The 20,372-nt window shown below is 41.4% G+C and overlaps 1 protein-coding gene and 1 long non-coding RNA gene across 4 annotated transcripts in view; one reads left to right on the top strand and one right to left on the bottom strand.

Annotated features, from left to right (window-relative positions):
- RPS6KA3 (ribosomal protein S6 kinase A3) overlaps positions 1 to 2,313 on the bottom strand; it is a 72,328-nt gene extending 70,015 nt beyond the window's left edge. For 2 of the 3 annotated variants that reach the window (XM_068179901.1, XM_068179902.1), the window contains exon 1: positions 2,093 to 2,313. In XM_068179901.1, the coding sequence (XP_068036002.1) occupies positions 2,093 to 2,164 (72 nt within the window). In that variant the 5' untranslated portion in view covers positions 2,165 to 2,313. Of the gene's footprint in view, positions 1 to 1,017; positions 1,087 to 2,092 lie in introns of those variants that run through there. The other variant, XM_068179903.1, reaches the window with a different exon arrangement.
- A 144-nt stretch (positions 2,314 to 2,457) lies between these two features.
- LOC137468319 (uncharacterized) lies at positions 2,458 to 12,945 on the top strand. Its single transcript, XR_010995872.1, has 2 exons — positions 2,458 to 4,757; positions 6,029 to 12,945. It is a non-coding gene; the product is annotated as an uncharacterized lncRNA (long non-coding RNA).
- Positions 12,946 to 20,372: the final 7,427 nt, after the last annotated feature.

Genomic DNA, 20,372 nt, shown 5'->3' with positions numbered 1-20,372 from the left:
CAGCTAAAGACATTATTAGTATCAAACTATGACTGAAATCACAGTGAGTTTCAGGCAAATGTAAGAACATTTTTGCCCAAGGATACTCTTGCAGAATAGGGTCTGTAATTAGGATATTGCTATGCTACAGATAAACACAACTCATGCAAATCAAAAATCCAAGTTATGTATTTAGGTCACTTGTCTATGTATTTGATTTAAACTTACCTATTTTCACTAAAATATCTTTTCTTAAATAGTCATTTCACATAAGCAATGTTTTTAAATAACTTTTTCCTTTTGAGTGTCATCTGAGAACCTTTTGCAGGTGCAGCCTGGTCTTTTCAAGAACTATTTATTCTGGGCTAGGGCCTTGGAGTGCAAACCTGTCAGTTCATGCTGTTTCAAGTTTTATTATTGGTCCTAGACATTTTTTGGTGATAAACTACTGTAGACTCATGTCAATATATGAGTTTAACTATTTTTAAGGAAGTGATAAAATACACTTGTTTCAAAAAGTTTATGACAGCAATTTAAAAACAAATGACGTCTGAAATATGTTAAAACAAGTGAAGTATAATCATGATGTACACACACTGCAAATAACAATCTATTTTTCTATATATCTAGCATATATACTATTATTGAAGTTAGACTGCACGCAGTAAGCATCAAAGACTAAAGCAACAGTTCTTTTCTCTAAATGATTAACCTAAGTGTTTTCCCTTACCACCTTCTGCCCCACCCTCAAGCATCACACTACTATTGTAGTTACTCCCAATTTAAAATCATCTAAGATCACTACTCCAGAAGCCAGTGAATAACTAGCACGAATTTAAAAGTAACTACAGTACCTGGCAAGAATTAACAAAATATATGTGCCTGTCAGATCTGAACTGTAGGTTCTTCTGACTCCCTGAGACACAGTGACTTTCAGCGGAAGAATGACAAGACAAAGATCGAAAGGACAAATCCTGATACTGCAGAAACTCTGCATTGGTCCCTCTATGCTCGTCTCACTAAGGAGAGAGTCCTAACCTTGCGAATAATTGTTGTGAGCTGGCCTGGGTCCACACCGTTCCACATCAGCATCACTTGAAGCGGCCTGGCCGCGTATCAGCTGGAGCCGATTCAGGTCGAAGCTGCACTGTCAAAAGCAGCTTTTTCTTTTCAGATGGAATCTGGTCACAAAGTAGCACACGCACTGTGGGCTACTACGGACTCACGGAGCAAGCAAAACTGACTGAGTAGGTGCAGTGTTTACACAGATCCAAACCAACAGTAGTAGGAAAAATATTAAAATAGCTGAAAGCTTCTATGGCCTCGGTGTCAAGTGACTCTAATTTCCAGCCGCCCTCATTATTCCAGCCTAGGAAAGCTGACACGCGTCCTGCCTAACAAGGACAGGCACAACACGCACTCCCCGCTACCACAGCGGGAAACCCACAGTGCGCGGCACCCCAGGGTTGTTCCCGGCAACGCCGCCGAGCACAAAGCTTCACCCGTGCTTCACCACCCTTCACGTCCCTGCGGTTTCCCAAATTCTTGCGAAACTGCCGCCAACCCCATCCTGCCGAGATAAGGGGGCAGCGGCACCGGGCGGGGACCCACAAGGGGGGCGGCCGCAAGGAGAGGACATCGGGCAAGGCAAGGGCACCGGGCAAGGCGAGGGCAGGCCTGGCCCTCCTGCCCACCTCGAGCCGCGGAGGCGGAGGGCCGCCCTGGGAAAGGAAACTCGCCGTGACAGTAACCAGACACCGCGCTGGAACAAAAGCGCCCGAGCCGGCGGCCACCGCGGAGGCAGGTTACTCCCTCCCGGGAACGGGGCGGAAGGGGAGGGAGCGCGCCGGGAGCAGCCCGGTCCCGGGAAACACACCCCGAGCCCGGCGCGGGCGGGGGAGTCCCGGCCGGTGCCGGCCGTGAGTCAGTGCTCCGGAGAGGAAGCGGCGTGCAGGGGCTGGCGCTCGCCGCGTTCCCCCGCCGGGCCGCTGCCCGCCCCGAAACCTCGCGGGGGGAAAACTCTGCCCACCCGCTGAGCGACGGCGACACCGGGAGTCCCGGTCCCGTTCTCTCCTCACAACTTTCCCCGCAGCACCCCCCGCCCGCCCCGTACCTCGGTGCTACTCTCGGCCGTGCTCTCCACAGCCATCTTCTGCCAAGGGTCTGCCAACTGCGCCAGGGGCATCTTTCCCGTCCGGCTCCCGCAGCCTCCGCCTTCCCGCTACCCGGCGGGGGCGGCCAGGCAGGCAGCGAGCGCTGCGGAGGGCGCGGGACAGCCCGGCTGGCTCCGGCGGCGGCTCCTGCGGCGACTGCTGCCCGCTGCCGCCGCCGCGGTGCGCCCGTCCCTCCCCCGCGCCCTCCCCGCTGCCGGGCGGGGCCGCGCTGCCGCCCTCCCCCGGCCCGGCCCGGCTTCCGCTCACGACATGGCGGCGGCCGGGTCCCGCCCGCGCCTGCGCCCGGCAACCCCCACCGGCGCCGTTCAGTGGTCGTGAGGGGCTGCGCCCTCAGCGCCGCCGGCTCCGCCGGGGCGGCCCCGGCCCCACGGAGAGGGGCTGCGGGAACCGCGGCTGCCACCGCCCCCCGGGCCGCGGGGAATTGGAGACACGGAGAGTTTGTTTGCACAGACGAGCGCGGAGGGAGAAATCGAGAGGCGGGTGAGACGTGGTGTTGTGCAGAATATCATTAGGCGAAGAGGGAAAGGAATTAAGGTGTAGGAATTTGTTTTTGTAGCAACACCGTTTAAGTAGTGGTTGGACTGCGTGAGTGGGAGTTGACTGGAAGCGGGAAAGTCATACTCCCTCCGGCCGAGAGACATTAAGATAAAGCTGTCAAAAAAAAACCCAAAAACCCACAGATTCAGAAAACGGCCCTTATTTAACTTTTTATTCTCACCTGTTAGCTGGTACGCAAACATATAAACAGACCCACAGCCTATAGGGTGTTACATGGTTTTCCTAAAATGCTAAGCACTGTCATAAACACCCATGTTTTGCAACATTAGATGGCTTTGCTACTGCTGAAGAATCCTTGAAACATGAGACCAACAACTGAAGGTGGGTGAGCACTGGTGTCAGACTTCTTGCTGTTGAAGCCAAAATTTCCAGAACTCTTTGAGAAGGCCACTTAGTTTTTGACAGCCACCACTGCCCCAAGCATTTCTAGGTTTTGACAGGTCACATGATTTGTTCCATCCTTTATAAAAGTTAGCATTCTTTAAATACTTGGAAGGTTTTTTGGAGTGTGAGAAATAGCAAGAGTGCTAGTAATTAAAAGTGTGTATGTGCATGCACACACTGTTGTGATGAGCACAGGCTGGTTCTGTTTCTGCTTGGTAGCAGTTTTGATCCTACTTCATGTTCACGTAAGTATAAATACCTATCTACAAAGAGGAACAAAGGAGTGGATAGGCAGTTGCTCATAATGAATCAGTCTTCAGTTGTTCCTGCAGAGACTTCCATATCTGGAGTAAAAGGTCATAGTTGAATGATCACCTGAAGCCAGGAGGAGCAGATGTGCCCTCATTCACTGCAATTCAGTCTGGCCCTTGCATCGGCCTCTCTTTCAAAGGGGTGCAATTGCTTGTGCTGTCAAGTGGTGAGTTATACCAGGGAACAGATCCGCATCAAAACTTACCCTACCATACCCTTTTTACCTCCTGTTGTCGTCAAAAAAAACCCCACCAACCAACCCACCATATTAAAGGCTGAAGAGGAGTTGAGACTGCTTCCTTCCAATGAGTTGCAGAACTCTGTCTGGTTAATGATATGAAATTTAGAACAATGCAAACATTATGATATTAAGCATAATGCAAGAAATAATTTTTCATAGTCTGATCAGCAGCACGTCACTTCAGTCTCAGGCTGGCTGCTGGAATGTTGAGCATAAAACTAATTTTTTACAGCAGTCATACATTATGTGGTTGACACACAAATCGGGACTTTAAAAAAAATCCCTGAGTTCATGTAAAAATTAATGATGTTAAAAAAAAAGTTACCTTACATCCCTCTGGAAATAAAAGTTTCTATTCCCTCACAGGAATATTTCACTTGACTTTATCAAAGCTCGTGCATTCGTACCTGCATCAGCTACACAGTCAGGTGTATACATCTCAGACGTGCCATTAGGGAGATGAACCTGACAACTGAAAGGTGGCAATCACAAGAACAATACACCAAACCTAAGCTTGCATTTCACATAGTTCAACAAGTCCCTCTTTATAAAAGATTTCCTTCCTCTAACTAAAAATCTCCATGATCTCTTTTCCTTTCATAGTTGTCTAGTCCTTTCTTGCCATGGGTACATATTCTAAATTACTTGTTTGAATTTTAAACTCTTTTTAGAAGGGGAGGGGGGTCATAGTTTGGTTATAATTTCTGAATTTTTTACATAGATCCTCATTTGTCCTTCCCTGTATGCATCTTGCAAATCCAAAATAAAATAGGGGCAAAGATCTTCTGCACTAGCAGGTAAGAGAGCTGCAAACAATAGGAATCTGACCTTTTCTGAGGCACTGAAGTACAGAGTAGGCAGAAGTATGCCATTTCATTGTTCAGGGTTTTCAGTATTATTGCACCACGCATTTAAATTTTATAACAGAGAAAGCTGCATCAGGATTTTAGTAGGAGCTACTATGCAAGAACAGACTTCAGGGCAAGAAAATCATCTGCAAAGTGTCTCCACAGGGAAGACAAACATATCAGTTAATCTCTGGGAGATGCGGGGGATTCTGGCTTTCAAATCCTGCTAAGCTCGGAGTTGGCTCATCCTCCCAGCAAGAGGTAAGATGCTGAAGATATTTTACCTCAAGACAGCAGCTCCTATTTTCATTCCTTTTGTCTCAGGCCAAAGTGAGGTAGTGCCTTCACCTGTGGCATTAAGCCTCTCCTTATACCCTCTTTCTCTCTAGGCACAGCTATCTCTGCTTGACTGCAGTCACTGCTAATAATGTCTGTCACCAGGCTCGGTTGTGGGCGTTGATTTCACCTTTGCATAAGTGGTTGCAATTGTGGTGCATCCACACGGATGTTTTATATGCATTGCAATCAAAAATTTGATCACGTTTGTTAGGAGAAGGGTAGCATATGGCACTGAAATGACAGTGCTGTATAAAATCCCATTAACTTGTCATATGAATTAGATGGGCTTCACATGCAGCACCATTTTTTTTCACTTGTTTCTAACAAACCTCACTAAAATGTCACTCGATTGCAAGGGAGACATCAGCTTAATAGTACTTACCTGTCTTTTCCCACAGGCAGCCTCTTGATATATATGTGACAGAAATTAGGGAAGCTTGCTTATGGTTGGTTGTATCTAATGCTTTGCTTAGCTTTGAAGTAGCTTTTGACCTACTTTGTCTTTGCAATTAGTGCAGAATGAATTGCAGAGTTAGTAAATCACCATAACCATGCCCCCCAAAATAATAACTAAAACAAAAATAGTTTACTAATATTATGATCGGAATAATATTTGGGAACTTCAACTTGCATTTTTAAAATATACATAAAAGCAGGGAGAAAACCAAACAAAACTATGGCAACAAACCCCACAATCTGACACTCATCTAGAAGGTCTAGTAGTGCATTAGGTGGGAATTGTGATGCAGTATCTTCTGAATAGAATATGAAACAGTAAATACAATGTGAAAGTGTGAAATTCTGTTTCAAGTATTGTGACCATAGCACTGAGGTGTACAATTTGAATTTAATGCACAGGAAAATATACAGAAGGTACTGTCTGAATTTATATGGGAAAAAAACTCCAAGGAGTTAAAAAAATAATCAATGCCATTTATTTGTATAGCTGATAGACAAAGAGAGTCTCTTACTCTCAAGACACCTGGATTCAATTCCTAGCAGAACACAAAGGACAACTGTGTAATTTAGTCAGTCACTTCATGTAGATGACATTCAACTAAGAAGACTTAGTCTTTCTTCATGATCTTTTGAAATGTGTGAGGAGGCCTTGATTGAAGAAGCATAGATGCATCCTGCCAAAATAACCTAAGGAAGCCTTAGTGCTAGTTAGAATTGGTTGCTCTGTGCTTTAGGTGCAGATAGAAAGAACATCTCCTTAACCTCATTGGGATATTGGAAGGCTGGTTTCGGTGATGTTTAGAAAGCTGATAAAGACCAGGGGAGGAGAGACAAAGTGCTGCAAGAAGTTTCCAGCTGGTGTGAGTTGTCATAGCAGAGACACCAGAACGATTTGCTGTATTAATCAGAGTTATAATCAATAACAAAAAAGGGAAGAACTGAAATGAATGTCTATTGTGTATTAAGATTTAACCTGACCTTTCAAACAACATCTGCTGAACGGTGCTTTCACCATTACAGGCCCCTGGATGATGGAATCATACAGGAATGCAAACATTTCCTGCATTTTCCTCTGGCAGGCTCTCCTTTGAAGTTCTAATCCTACAAGTGTAGTAGATGTGATAATGACAATAAGAATGCTTCTAAATCCTATATATGTTAGAGATACAATGTCTGACTCACTGCTTAAAGCTATAGCTTTTCTGGATGTAAGTATGCTTACATAAAATTACACTGAAAGCATAAAGCATAATGCATCAGGCTCGATGGAATTACTTATCCGAGTTTTATCTGTGGTCACTATGCTAGCAGGAAATAATTGTGCCTGTGGTTTCTACATCCTGAGTGGAAATCTGGAATTCAATAAAATATGGTCTCATTACAGCATACCTGTCTCCAACATATGTTCTCATTTTAGTGTTTCTGTACATACAGATAGCTCAGATTTATCGTCTGAATGGCAAAATTTATCCTGTTCACCACAGAGTATAAGAAACCTCTTGCTGAGTTTTGAAATCTTACATGGAAACCTGCTGTCAAATACAGAGTTCAAGTTGTCACCCCATTGCAGTGGAACTATGAGAAGCAGATTAGAATTTCAGATTGTGGTATTTTGAGACAAAAAGGAAATGGTGGATTATGAACATGCAAAAGTGTTCAAGGGTCAGAGTTCTCTTTCATTAAATGTACACAAGATAGCTATTTACAAAAAAACCCAACAAAAACCAAACCAAACCAACCAACCAACAAAAAAACCCAAAACCAAAAGAGTGCTGATAGAGATAGAATATGATGTTATATTATATAATACTGCAATAAAAAACTCATCAGCTTCACAAATCATTGCTATAAAACACACTGTCAAGAGGAGGCCACAGCAGTATTTATGCACCCTACCCCCCAGATCTAGGAATTTAAGGGTCACAGACCCTTTTATTACTGCTATGCAATTAAAGAGCCTACTGACAAGCAAAGTCTACTTTATCTCACTTTTTTGCTATTTAACCTTACTACTTAAATTTCCTGATTTTATGCCCTCACAATTAAAAAATGCCTTGGTCTCTTTGAAAACTAGTTACCAAATCTATTCTAACAATCTTACTCTTCACTTCCTTTTATAGATTATCCAGCATCTCTTGGCCAAGAATCCCTTCTAAATCTAGAAAGCTTCACTTTCTCTTTACTGACCCTTAATTATACTGAACAGGATTCTCCAGACTGAGGTAACAGCTGTCCTTTATCCTGCCTGACAACACCTGATGCTCATTCCCAGTAGTCTGGGGATATTTCCAAGATATGTGCTGTTGAAGCACCTAAAAATAGAGTTTGTTACCTCTACTGGTTTGAAAATCCACGTATTCTCTCAAGACCATTCACTTGCTTCTCCATCAGCATCTCACCTTTGTGCCTTGCCTTTTGCCCTGTGGAGAACAAAGCAGTGCCAGAGAGGGCCCAGGTTTGTGATCATGTCCAAAAATGTTCTTTAGTGATCAGTAAAACTTGTTGCATCATCACATGTAAATCAGTAAGGATCATAATTGTGTACATTGTACAAGAGGCTCTGTAGAGGTAGTGTTTTCCTCAGCTCCCTGTATGAGCCCTGGGCCACTCCGTGATTCAGTGAAATGATGGATTCACACTCCTGTGTGCTGTTGATACATCAAAAAGAACTTCCCTGGCGACTGCCTTACCCTTAAGTATTTTTTCAGCACTCAGTATTGGCTGGGAGCTATCAAACTCCAAAGTATACTGGCACCCTTCCTTGTGTCCTACAAGTGATTTCACTGGTGAAAAGGTGCATACTCTAAATATGGATACTTTACATCCCCAGCAATCATTTCAGCACAGTTCCACAATGAGTGCATGTTTCTATCCCCCAAAGTCAGCGCTTACTGAAGGGAAGCATGAATGTGACGGAAGACAGCTCTGGAAGCGTTATCTGGAAGCAGTGAAGAGAAATACGTTAGATGAAACAACCCTATTCCCCCCATAAGTACCTCAATCTGCCCTGGCTGTGTTGACCCACTTTGTCCTATTTGATGGAGTAAAGACATGCTCAAGGTCTTGCTCCAGAGTCCCAAACTGGCCAAAAGGAGTAGCAGGATGAGGAGGCAGGAACATTTACCCTGTATTGCAGAGCAGCTGAAGACTGTGTTAAGATGTGGTTCCTTATTTAGAGCTTTAGTGTTGCAAAATGGTATATATGTGACAGGTGAGTCAGAAACTGTAAAGTCTGTGCTGTCTGATACTTGTGGAAGATTCTGGGCTTAAGCTAATGAGTGGTATGGACTTGATCTACTACTAGCTGGGCAAGATACTGGAGGAGGGGAGATTGTGGAAGATTTTTGGCTTGTTGGTCATTCTTCATTGAGTGCCAAGGATGGTAATGTAAGGTGTAGGATAAAATGGAGAGGGAATGATGAGAATAGAAGATGGCTTTTTAAACAGGTAAAAGAGCAGAACAGTTTTAAAGACCATAAGGAGCCCTTGTGTCTTGGATGTGAATAGCCAGTTAAATCTATATATACTTCAGTATATATTTAGTGAATCACAGAAAATCGTAAAGGCTGTTGTGTTCATAGTGATAAGCCAGAGAGATGCTCTAAACATTTGTAGAAATTGATCAGTATTTTCTTTTTTAAAGTCACTTGATACAAGATTAACGAAACAAACAACCATTCACTGTCTCATTAAATCTGTTACAACTGGATACAATTTCCAATGGCTTAGATTAATGCTTGCACTAAGAAGTAAATTTTCAGCTCATGAGTGGACGTATAAGTTAATAGAGTTTTTGGTATTACGTGACCACAGACAGTAGAAGGGATTAAACGAGTTGTCAGGATTATATTCTTCCTCTACTGATTCACTTTCAGCAAACTGAAACTTTGTCTGACTTCAAAGAAGCTATTTTAAAAATCACAATTTTCAGGAAGGAATGACGTTATTTTGCCTGCTTCATCAGAATGAATGCTCCTCTGCTGTGCACAAATGCACTGCTTGCCCTAGTTGAACAAAAGCTATGATGAGGGCTTTGATCAGTGTTGACAGTGTTCCTGCAGTATTTCAGTGCTTCATTACTTTTTGCTTTCTAGAACCCCGACTAATGATGTTGGTTAAGAGAGAGTGTAAAATGCAATAAGATGGCCATCTCCAGAGAGTGCTGAATTGGTCTGTTGCAAGGCTTCCTTAATTATTAATTTCATTACTACAGATTTTTTTTTTTGTTTAATAGTTTCTCAGGACAAAGAGATTTTTTATTAGCTCCTTAAAGCACCACTCATCCCTATGACAAAATTTGTACACTTTAGTCAACAGAACACCTTGTACATTCACAACATATGATGTCATGAATGTTCTTGTCTGAAGTGTGACATTTTGCACTGGGTTTATTTTTCCCTTGGAGACAAGCAGGAAATCTGTCACTAATTTCCTTCCGGCCAGCTTTGACTGCCTTTCTCAGTCCTCTTAGTCCTCTGTACATTTCTTCTTCTTCATTTCAGCTTCTGAAGACAGACATGATTTTCTTAACTTCATTCTCGTGTTTCTTTCAAGGTCTTCTTCATTTTTCTCACACAGCTTAAATCTGGCACTTGGCAGAAGATTGCCTGCTCTCCTTGCATTATATTAGGTAGATCTGAGGTGCCCACTCACCTCATGTACATCTATTTCCTTGCTTACTATGACTCCTCTTTCTGCCCTGTCATCATTATTTTTTAATTATCTGCATATTTTATGTGGTGCATCCAAAATTTTTCTTCCCCTTCTCTCAATAACTTCCTACTTGCTGCACAAGAAACCAGCCTCTCTAATCCTCCTTGTCAAGTCATCATCTTCTCACTAAATCACGTACCTTCAGGAACTGCATATTGGCTATTCTGCATTTCCTTCCAGTCTGTTACCAATGCCAGGAGTTGCAGTCCTGTTGCTGCAACGTTGTCATCACCTCACATCTCATCACTCACCAACACAGTGAGGCTGCTCCCATCTCCCTTGACATTTCTACACTTTCACTTCTTTCTGCTTCTTACTCAGGTTCAGCCTCATAGCTTGGCAGAACTCTGCCTTGGCTTATTTCTTCATTTTCTCCTTTATCTTGTTCATGGACCTGTATACTCATGCATCTTCTTTTCTACTGCTTCTCAGCCTCATGCATTTTTTATGTCACTCTGTGCTTCAGGCTTCTTATGTAGAAAGGCCTGCTTTTCCCCAAATCCCCTCGAGTCTCCCTGTATCCACCTTTTAATAGTGTCTCTCGGCCACTGTCCCAGAAAGTTTTTTTTCCAAGTTTGAAAATTCTTCAAAGCACAATTTTTGTACTGTCAAAAAGCAAAAGCTTTTCCACCCCCACTTTAAAAGAAAGCAACACAGTTGAGAGGGAGGTATTTTTGCAGATATAGAGCAACATTCTATACTGCCCACAGGGCTCAGAGGTTGGGCATCTGAAGACTGAAAGATTTCATATAAGGTCACTTTTGAACATTTTGGCAAATGGTTTTGACTTTTCTCTGCTTTATTTAGGTGCAATTCTAAAGTATTTGGAGGACTTGTTCCCACTTCATACAAGGATAAAATTGCTGTAAATCTTATGTTTTGGTGCTTCCTAAAGAAAGAAAGAAAATGTTTTATATGGTTACAAGCTTTTGAAAAATGCATGTCTACTTTTAAACACAGAATGAAAAAAGCAAAAAATACCTAACCTGAGGGAAGGGATGCAAAGCAAATGTATTAGGAGTAGGCATGAGTAAAAAGTTTCCCTTTCTCACTTTTATGCTTCTCCTTTACCGGTGCTGTAGAGACTGAAAATAACACTGCTGTCAGTGATGTCATCACCATTAGAGGCATGCTGTCAGCTTAATTTGTTTTCTGACTTCAACAAAGGAAATAGAATCTGACTGCTGACTCACTTGTTAGGTCTGAAGCAAGTAGTTATGCTTATTTCATCTATTTTGGCCATGAGTTTTGGTCTTTAAATATCCACCTTCTTTGTAGCAGGTAAATGTGAAGGAAAATGTAAATGAAGACTGAAATAATTTTGCACTTTGTTATCATACAGCAGATGTTGTTGAAAGCAGGAATATGTACAATTTTTGCAGAGTTGTCCTACTGATGAGTTCTCTCCTTCCATACCAGGCCACAGGGTTGGTCTAGTTGTTGATTGTCTGGGATGGTTGAATTGCTACCTTCACCTCAGCTGACACAGTGCCTGTGGTGTCAGCAAGTGATGGTTTGGCTGCACATCCACTGCTCAGATGCTTTTATTTTTCCTTCCTGGCCTGCCCCAAAATACCTCTGCAAGCTAAAGTGAAAACGTCTTGTGGAAAATGAGTGTGCAAATGCTCCCTCTTTTGTCAGTTTTATTATCTTTTTTTTTCCATGTAGCTGCAAGGTTGGGCAGAATTGCTCCTGCTCACAAAGAATATTTTTGATTTCTATGTGACATATTTTATGCATATTATACGGGGAAAAAAAGGTTGCAGTTTAGTTTGGACAAACAAAATAGTAGCAAATGGAGGCTTTTCCTGACAGCATACTTTTTTTGGCTCTCCTTATGTATGTAAGTATCCAGGGGTCAGATTATTTGCTGGCAGATGATGGAAAGCTTTTCTGACCACTTTGCATTTTCAGGGATGCCACTGACTCGCTAAGCAGAATGGAGTTGTGTCCATAATAAAAAGATAAGGTATATTTGAATGCAATGAATGGCTCTATGTATTCAGAACAAGGAAGAACACACATGTGAAATAAGAATAAGCAAAAATATAGAAATTGTTTCATTTGTGTGTTTTTCTTCAGGATGTTTAAGTAGCATTGCCTTACTTTCACTTTATTTTTCTGTAAGCCTTAGAAGTTATTTCATATCAAGTCTCATCTAATTTTCTGCCTTTTGATTGTTTGTTTTTTGTTTCTCCTTTTAAAGTTTAGGTTGGAAGCTGCTCCTTACTGTTTTTTCACCCTTTTGTTAGGATGCAGAAGAAAAACATGCTGGCATATTTCTAAATTCTCATGGACTCCATGAATCATTTTTTGGTTTGTCACACTTTTAATCATATGTGTGCATTTCTGTAGGAAAAAAAAACCACAAGGAATTCTAGAAATTAATGTCACAACAACACTCACAATACTTACAGAATCTCAGAATTACAGAATCACAGAATGGTTGGAGTTGGAAGTCATCTGGTCCAACTCTCCTGCTAAGGCAACTTCACCTAGATCTAGCTGCACAGGATTGTGCCCAGGCAAGTTTCAAATATGACCAGCTTTGTGTATTGCAGTGCTTTTTCACCCTCCAAGTAGAAGTCAAGGTAGGCAACATCCACTGCTCTTCCCTCATCTACCTGGCCATTCGTGCCATACAAGGATGAGAGATTGGTCAAGCATGTTTTCGTCTTGATGAATTCACTCTTTCAGAAGTTTCCCTCTAGACATTAATGTCAGTTGTATAATGTACTTTCTTTTAAAAAAGCTGAAAACTAATGTCAACATTTAATTTAAATATGAGGTACATGGAAAGGTAATCTCTTCCAGCTGAGAATATTTTGTGATTCTCTGATTCTGTAATGTACTAGCACAGTAAAACAATGAATAGAATTATTTTCTCATTGAAACCATAAGCATAATGCAAATAAATACCTACAGGAGCAAAAATCAATTTTAAATGGGACAGTTAATCTGGTCATAGAGGATTGCTGCATAGCATCCTTCAAATTAGGAGTTTTCAAAACAGCTTTCTGGTATAACACCATGCATTTAAATGACATGTGAAGAGCTTTAATTTAAAGAACTAAAATTTCCATGCTGTGTCATAAACTGGGAGGGACTTCATCTTGTTGATCCCACAGTGGCATCTACAAGGTTCATACTTAGTCTTGCTTTTAACTCTCCATACAGTTTGATGAATTCTTCACATAAGTTGCTCTGCATCCTATAAAACAGCTTATACTCATAGCTTTCAAAAGACAAGGACCAATCAAATCTCATGGATGTTTTGTTTGACAAAGAACTGACTAAACTTCAGATAGAAATCTCAGGTTCTGGCCCAGAGAAAGCTCAAGTAAATAATTCTTTATTGTTACTACTGGCAGTTATTGAGCTTGTTAAACAAGCTGAAGGAGATTTCAGCTAAAGAAACAATATCTGGAAAATGAAAAATTATAGAAATAATAAGTAAACAGCAGTAAAAAAATTGGAATTTCAGACTTCCTGATTGATATGTAGTTTTTAAGGTGTTCAAAACCATTTTCATTAGTACTTTGTCTACCATAATATTATTCTTTCATGTATTTGGTGATGTTTACAAAAATTGAAATAACTGGATTGAATATCATGCCTTCATAGGGGTGTGTTCAAACTGAGAGTCTAAAGGCTGAGGGAACATAAAGGACACCAAAGCCATTTCTATGTTTCATTATGTGCATATGAAATACAATACAATACAATACAATAAAAGTGAAGAAACTATGGAAGGAAAATTCTTATTGCCTTATGCATTGTGTAATTTTGCCGTAGAAAACAGAGTAAAACCCAAGTTTTCTAAGGTAATGTCTCAGATCAGACCATGAGATAAGTGAAGTATTTGTTCCATCCATTGGTTCCCAGCACATCTGCCCATTTGTCCTGCTTTTTCTTTCTCACAGGTTAACCATTTGTAACAGCAATATTCAGAACAGTACCCAGGCAGCGTCTGATCTGTATGCTTTATACTTGTCAGCAAAGCAAAAGAAATACAAAACCCAACACAAGTTCAGCAAAAGGTAGTTCAGCTTGACTTTTTAGCTGGAGGAGGAAGCTAATACTGGTGTTAATTACACGCCTTTAAAAATGCAAATCTTCATTACAGCTATTGTTGCCAATTCAAAGTCAGTTAGATTTACTGTCTGTCACAATTCCTATCTGCAACTGCCTCCATACAAAAGACTGCAATCAAGAACTTGCCAAAATTAAATAGATGCGTGCATTGACATGCTTATTATATCATTTATGATGCATTGAATGCCAGGTGGATGCATGGACTATGACAGCATAAGAAATACAGAGCAATCCTAGTTTTATGAATTTGTATTGCTTTGTGAAATGTATCTGAGGTCCTATTTTTAAGAGGCATTGAGATTACATACTTTAAAAAAAACTTCTCTAGGGTGGAGGAGCAGGGTTCATTAAGGTTGAGAAATGTTGGTTCTTCTAGCACATTTGTAGCACATTTTTATGGTAAGGCAACTGAACTTCACTGCCTGAAAATTGTAAAGTATAATGTGGCATTATCACTGGAAATTTTGTAATATTGAGACATGCATTGATAGCTTTTAACAGTCTTTAAATCATGCCAACAATAGAAAGATGGTACACATGTAGCTTACCTGTAATTATATATTATGTCATTGGCTGAAGATGAACCTGAAAATGTCAGGAAAAATGTCAGTCACTTGAAATCAAGCTCAGCGTTGTATCTGGACGAGGCTTTCTGCACTCAGACAGTATTTTCTCAAGTGGAGCAAGAAATTAGGATTTTTCTTATAGAAAAATCTAGCCTCTTCCAAGCTTTTCAAGCCCCTGGACAGCCACTGGCACAGCCCGTGTCTCAGGCTGCTTTTCACACACAGGCCTTCTTACCACCCTGAATTCCTTTTCACTAGGGCAAGGCAGATGTGAGAAAGAGAGACCATAGTGGCAGAAGTCTCTTCTCTTGCACAAAATTAGTGTTGTACAAGAAAATTACCCAGACACTATAAGGACTTGCTGGGAATCTTTTAGTGTAGTCCCACACAGCTCTGCCCCTGATTTTGAACTCTTCTTGCCCAGAATGTAAGAATTTCTTCTGCTTTCTCATCTCAGCCACATGTCAGGTGCTATGGCAGGAGATGCCCATCTGCCTTCCAGCCCACCACATCTTAAAGGTAGCCTTGGATGTCTGGACAGACTTCACAGCAGCCTCAAAGCTGAGCGATGCAAGAGGGGTCCTACTGCGTCAGTGAGAGCTGACCCTCACTGATAGGAGCAGATTGGTGGCTGCGTCTAAATAGGTCAGCAATACGCTGATCAGCCTTCACTCAGACTGAAATGCCAAACAACAGCAACAACACAACCTCAAAACCAAAGAAATTGAAAAAGTGACTCTTAGTGTTTCTAAGTGCCAGAATACTTGCAGTGATAAGAACGGGGAGGGGGGATTTGTGGTCAGGGCAAAGGATGAGTGTGGGCCTGAGAGCAAAACTTGGAGCGACAGCTAAGCAAACCACAACAACCAAGAGTTGCTCAGATAAGCAGATTCAGCCCTGCTTCCCTGTCCTTGAAATGAACAGACAGACCTAGTCTTGCCTTACCGATCTGCCTGTCAAATCAGACATGACTGCTGGGCTCCTGGGTTTTTCATACATGAAAAAGAGTCAGTTAATTCCTAACCATGATTTTATTTTAGACAGCAACAACTGCTTTTACAGAGATAGTGTGGGCTTGTCCCATGTCTGTTCTGGCTTTGCCCATTGCAAAAAATGACAAAAAAGCTGGCAAGTGTAGTCAAAGGCTGTTTCCCCAAATACTGCTCTGGTCCTGATTGGCCTTCCCATGCTATACTTGGTAATCATCTGAGAAATTATTCTGTAAAAAAGGCCTGTGCTATGATCATAAAGAATTGCCAGTAAACATTTTCGTCTTTAATGTTTCTGAGTGAGAAAGGCCATGGTAAGGAGTTTCAATTGTTTCTTTGATATCTAGGAGAAAGTGTTTTCCTCAGGAGCTCTCCTTACCCCTCCTGCAGCCATGGCTGGGGCTGTCCCATAGTCTCTGCTCTCCCTGGTTCACCATACTTTAAAGCTGTCTCAGGTCTTGGTCTGTCCACACAACTGTTCCAGGAAGATGAGCTGTAGTCCAGTCCTTATCTTCTTGCTATTATCCCTTCCATGCTCTGTTGCTGTCTTCCAGTTCATCCTGCTCAATCCCAACTGGTTTCTGTGAAAAAACATCTTATGTATCTCTTTGGTGTTGGGTAATTCTTGGCTGAGGGTTATAGTATTTACACAGAGTGGGTGAACCTGATTGTCAGTGTGGGAGCTTTGGTTTTTACATGTTTGGGTTGGCCAGGGACGGTGTAAGCTCAGAGAGAACTGGGAAGATGATGGAGGAAATGAGACTTATAGAGCTAGCATGTGACAAAATGGCCCCAATGTATTAGGCAAGGGCTCAATACTTACATGGGTATATGGCCCATGTGTCCCAGACTCTGTGTGACCTTTGGGTGGAGACATCAAGTTAGTACTAGAAATCTACTGGAGATAGATGGAATGAGTTGCAGTGGGACATACCTATCTAAATTGCCTTTGACAGATACTTTAAAGTTGATGAGCCTGACCACTGACTTTCAAATTGCTAAAATTGTATGAATGAAACGATTCCTGCAGAAATATTTTAGAGAAAGTGTTGTGAGAATGCCAGGTGGGAATTACAGAGAGGATAAGTGCTATGGGCTGTATTAACTGATGAGAATCAGACTATAAGCTCCTAATGAGAAGCTGCCTTGAAGCACAGTGCTTGGACTTGTCAATTGAAATAATTGTAAGGAAAAAAGAGACATATTCATGCAGGTGTGTTTTCTGCCAAAACCTTATCAGGAGTATTGTGTGCACTTCTGAGCATCAGTGACTGAGGGAGAGGGAATTCAGACTGGAACAGGTGCAGAGAATGGATTACAATAATGGAAAGTGTTTTGGATTAGAGAGCTTGCTCAGCTTAGAAAAGCAAAAGCTGAAAGAGGACCTGGTTGCTCTCTGTGAATGCTAAACAGGTAAAACACCTGGAAGGGAAAGAGCCACTTGTGCTAGAGAACAATACTGTCACAGGAACTAATGAGTATAAATTGTCTGTGAATAAAAGAAAAACGGTTTATAACTACCAGAGGAATAAGATTTTGGTTGCTTTGAAACCACAGTGGAAATAACGGATGACAGAATCTACATGTTTTTAAACCAGAAGTTGGTCAGTTTATAAAAAGGAAGATGCAGGTTGTTTGCTAGTAATACCAGATAGGTAGAACTTGATGCACTAGGAAATCCCATCCAGTCCATTGCTCCTGGATCAGTCTCTAATGTTTTTACTTGGGCAGATATAGCAAGTGCCCATAACAGAAAAAAATAAAACTAAACTAAAATTGAAATATGAGTGCCTTTCTATGGAAGGGTGAGTGATTATTTAGGACACAATATGCTCCTGTAGATACTAGAATCAAGTTCCTGCTGGTACCATTCAGGTACTTAGTCATGAGTGCCAACCTGCAAACCTGATTAGATAAAGACAACTAGGGTAAAATAGGGAATAAGAAATAATGCTTTGTGACTAGAGATTACATTACAGAGGTGGTTTAGCAAACACTATTAACCTAGAACTTTGCAAGCAAAGGAATTTGGGAAAAAATATTTTCTTTTCTACATGGTCCTTAAAACTCAAAATTTTCAAGGACTGCAGAGTTTCACTCTACTCCAACAAAGGCAACAAAGAACCACACAACTTCTGAATTCTAAAAGAAAACCTTACTGGTGGCTGATACATATGACTGGAACATGAAATACTGGACTAGATGGGCCAAATTGTCTGTTCCTAAATTTCTGTGACATTTATTCCTGAGAATTATTGGCATTTCTATCCATCTTCAGTGTGTTCTTCATCCCCTGGAATAAGGATCTCATTTTGGGATCTCTGATGATAAAATTAGAGTTTCTGGTAATGACAATCTGCAGTGTGAACCTCAAGGATCAAAAAGAATGGCCAAGGAAGAATATAGATGGCAACAATTAAACCAACACTCTGCACCTTTATTTTTTGGCCCTGCAGACTAAAACTTGCTTAAAACACATGTACCACACTCAGCAGCTCTGACAGAGCTGTTATCTTTTTCTCCTGTAGAAAAAGAAGTCTTAAAATCTTTTAGATGAGAAAGGTAACCTCTTTTTCATCATGTTTTACATTTTTGGATCTAAATTTCAACACTGAATATTCCAGATGCTATAAAAACATTATTGAAGTGCAACATGGTATTAAGGTCATGTCTCACTGGTGCAGACTGTACTGGTTTAGCCACCCAGCCTGGTAAACTGCTGCCAGTGCCAAACCAATGTATCTTTTTTCCCCTATAATTATACCATTTTTATCCCTGAGTGAGATTTTTCAGATAAGCTATTGTTCTCGGGGATATAAGACTCCATTTACCACTAGGCTGCAAACTTTTCTCTGCCCCCACAATACATTCAAATGTATATTTGCTTGCACAAAACAATGGTTTCATAATCACATAGTGAGCAAAGTGTAGTTGTGCTTAATAAAGTGCTGAATTACAGACATGGTAATTTTCTTAATTAGATCTAAAAAAAATCTCTGTACAATACTATTTTGTTTTTTCAACTGTCAGAATTCTAAGACTCAGATACTGTATCAAAATTTAAAAACGAGAAGTCTTTGACTGGAGCACAGTAAGACCAGTGGTTGTCATGCCAGAAAATAGTTAAAAATGAAAACAAACTGGAAAGCTATATTTCACATTAAATGGTTACATCAGTGATTGATAAGCAGTAATTTGAGCTGATATTCCTGTTATTTCCAGATAGGCATTCAAAGTCCAGATTTTAAAAGAAATCACTGTATTAAGTATCACTGTAATTGATAGAAAAGCTGTCACTTATCTAAAACTAGAGGACCAGCTCACCTCTTCAGGACAACTATTACGGAACAATCTTATGAAGTTTAATAGTGTCTGTGGCTGGCAATACATGGTGGTACAGACAGGCAGCGCTCACCTGTGGCAGAAAGGTGCTTGCTCCTTGGGAACAGGCACAAGCTCCAAACCAGCAGCACGACCCTGCAGGCAGGCTGTCCTCCTCGGGGTGATGGTTTGACAGAACCCCACTGATTGACTCAACCTGCTCCTCACAAACAGGGAAGAGCTGGTGGCAGCTCTGGTCACACAGGGCAGCCCAGGATGCAGTGACACAAGATGCTGGAGGTTGGGGCACAGAGGAAGGCTGGAAGGTGAGCAGAGGACCCTGGTCTTTGAGGAAGCAAACAGGGACTGGTTCAAGGTTTACCTGGCACGATCCCTTATGGAGCTGCTGGGAAGGGGAAGAGTGCCCAGTAAAGCTGGCTGGTTTCTGAAGGTAACTTAGAGTTCAGGAATGAATTCTACCATGTAGGAAGACTGAATTTCTGGAGAAGGTCTGCATGGCTAGGTGGGGAGCTTCTCATTGAAGTAGCTCACAGAAAGGAAGTGGAGAAGATGTAGAAAGGACAGGTAGTATAGATGGAGCAGTCTAAGAAACTTAGTGTCAAAATTAGGAAGGCACTGCTGAGGAGCATAGACTCTGGGAGTGTTAGTTTCAAAGTAAATTCAGGACCCAGGGATGGATGGAGAAGAAGTGCTGGTTAAAATTGAGCAAGAATGGCTTAAGTATTCAGTGACTTTTTTGCCTCAGTATTCACAAGGAAAAGCTGATTTGGAACTGGCATGATGTGCGATGGAGAAGGACAGCCCTTCCTCAGTGGGGAGAGAGCAAACAAGTTAGAGACTTGAAAGAAGCTGGCTGTACTCAATACCAGGGGATAGGGCTAGGAAGGATTTATCTGAAGGTGCTGGAGAAGCAGACCCCTGTAATTGTGGGATCAGTATATGGACAAAACATTATTAAATTATTATTTTTTTAAATAGCAAAGCTGCTATGAAGAAGAAAATGGAACAGGCATGTGAGCAATTTTAGATGTAGCTGAGCTATGTTAGCTGCACTGGTTATTATAATGAAAGAAATTCCTACAACTGAGTGGGCCATGGGATTTGATTTTCATATCTCTTGTCCTACTTTTATGTTTATAAGACATTACATATAGCAGCTTTCATTAAGACCTGGGATTTGGTGTTTAATATTTCTGAAACAAAAATGAAAGATTTACTGAATTTATCACTGAGGGAAGAGGGAAAAATCCAACACCAGGCGAAACGGTACTTTTAGAAGCTGGACTTGGTATGAGCTTTCACAGCTGGCCTAGGTGAGATAAGCTGGTACCCTGGTGAAATACTCATCTGCCATCTGGGGAGGAAATGATGTG

This window comes from Anomalospiza imberbis, chromosome 2 (genome assembly GCF_031753505.1).
Source record: "Anomalospiza imberbis isolate Cuckoo-Finch-1a 21T00152 chromosome 2, ASM3175350v1, whole genome shotgun sequence".
NCBI lineage: Eukaryota > Metazoa > Chordata > Aves > Passeriformes > Viduidae > Anomalospiza > Anomalospiza imberbis.
Note: the sequence above shows the minus strand (reverse complement) of the source record. Positions and strands in the feature narration are given on the sequence as shown.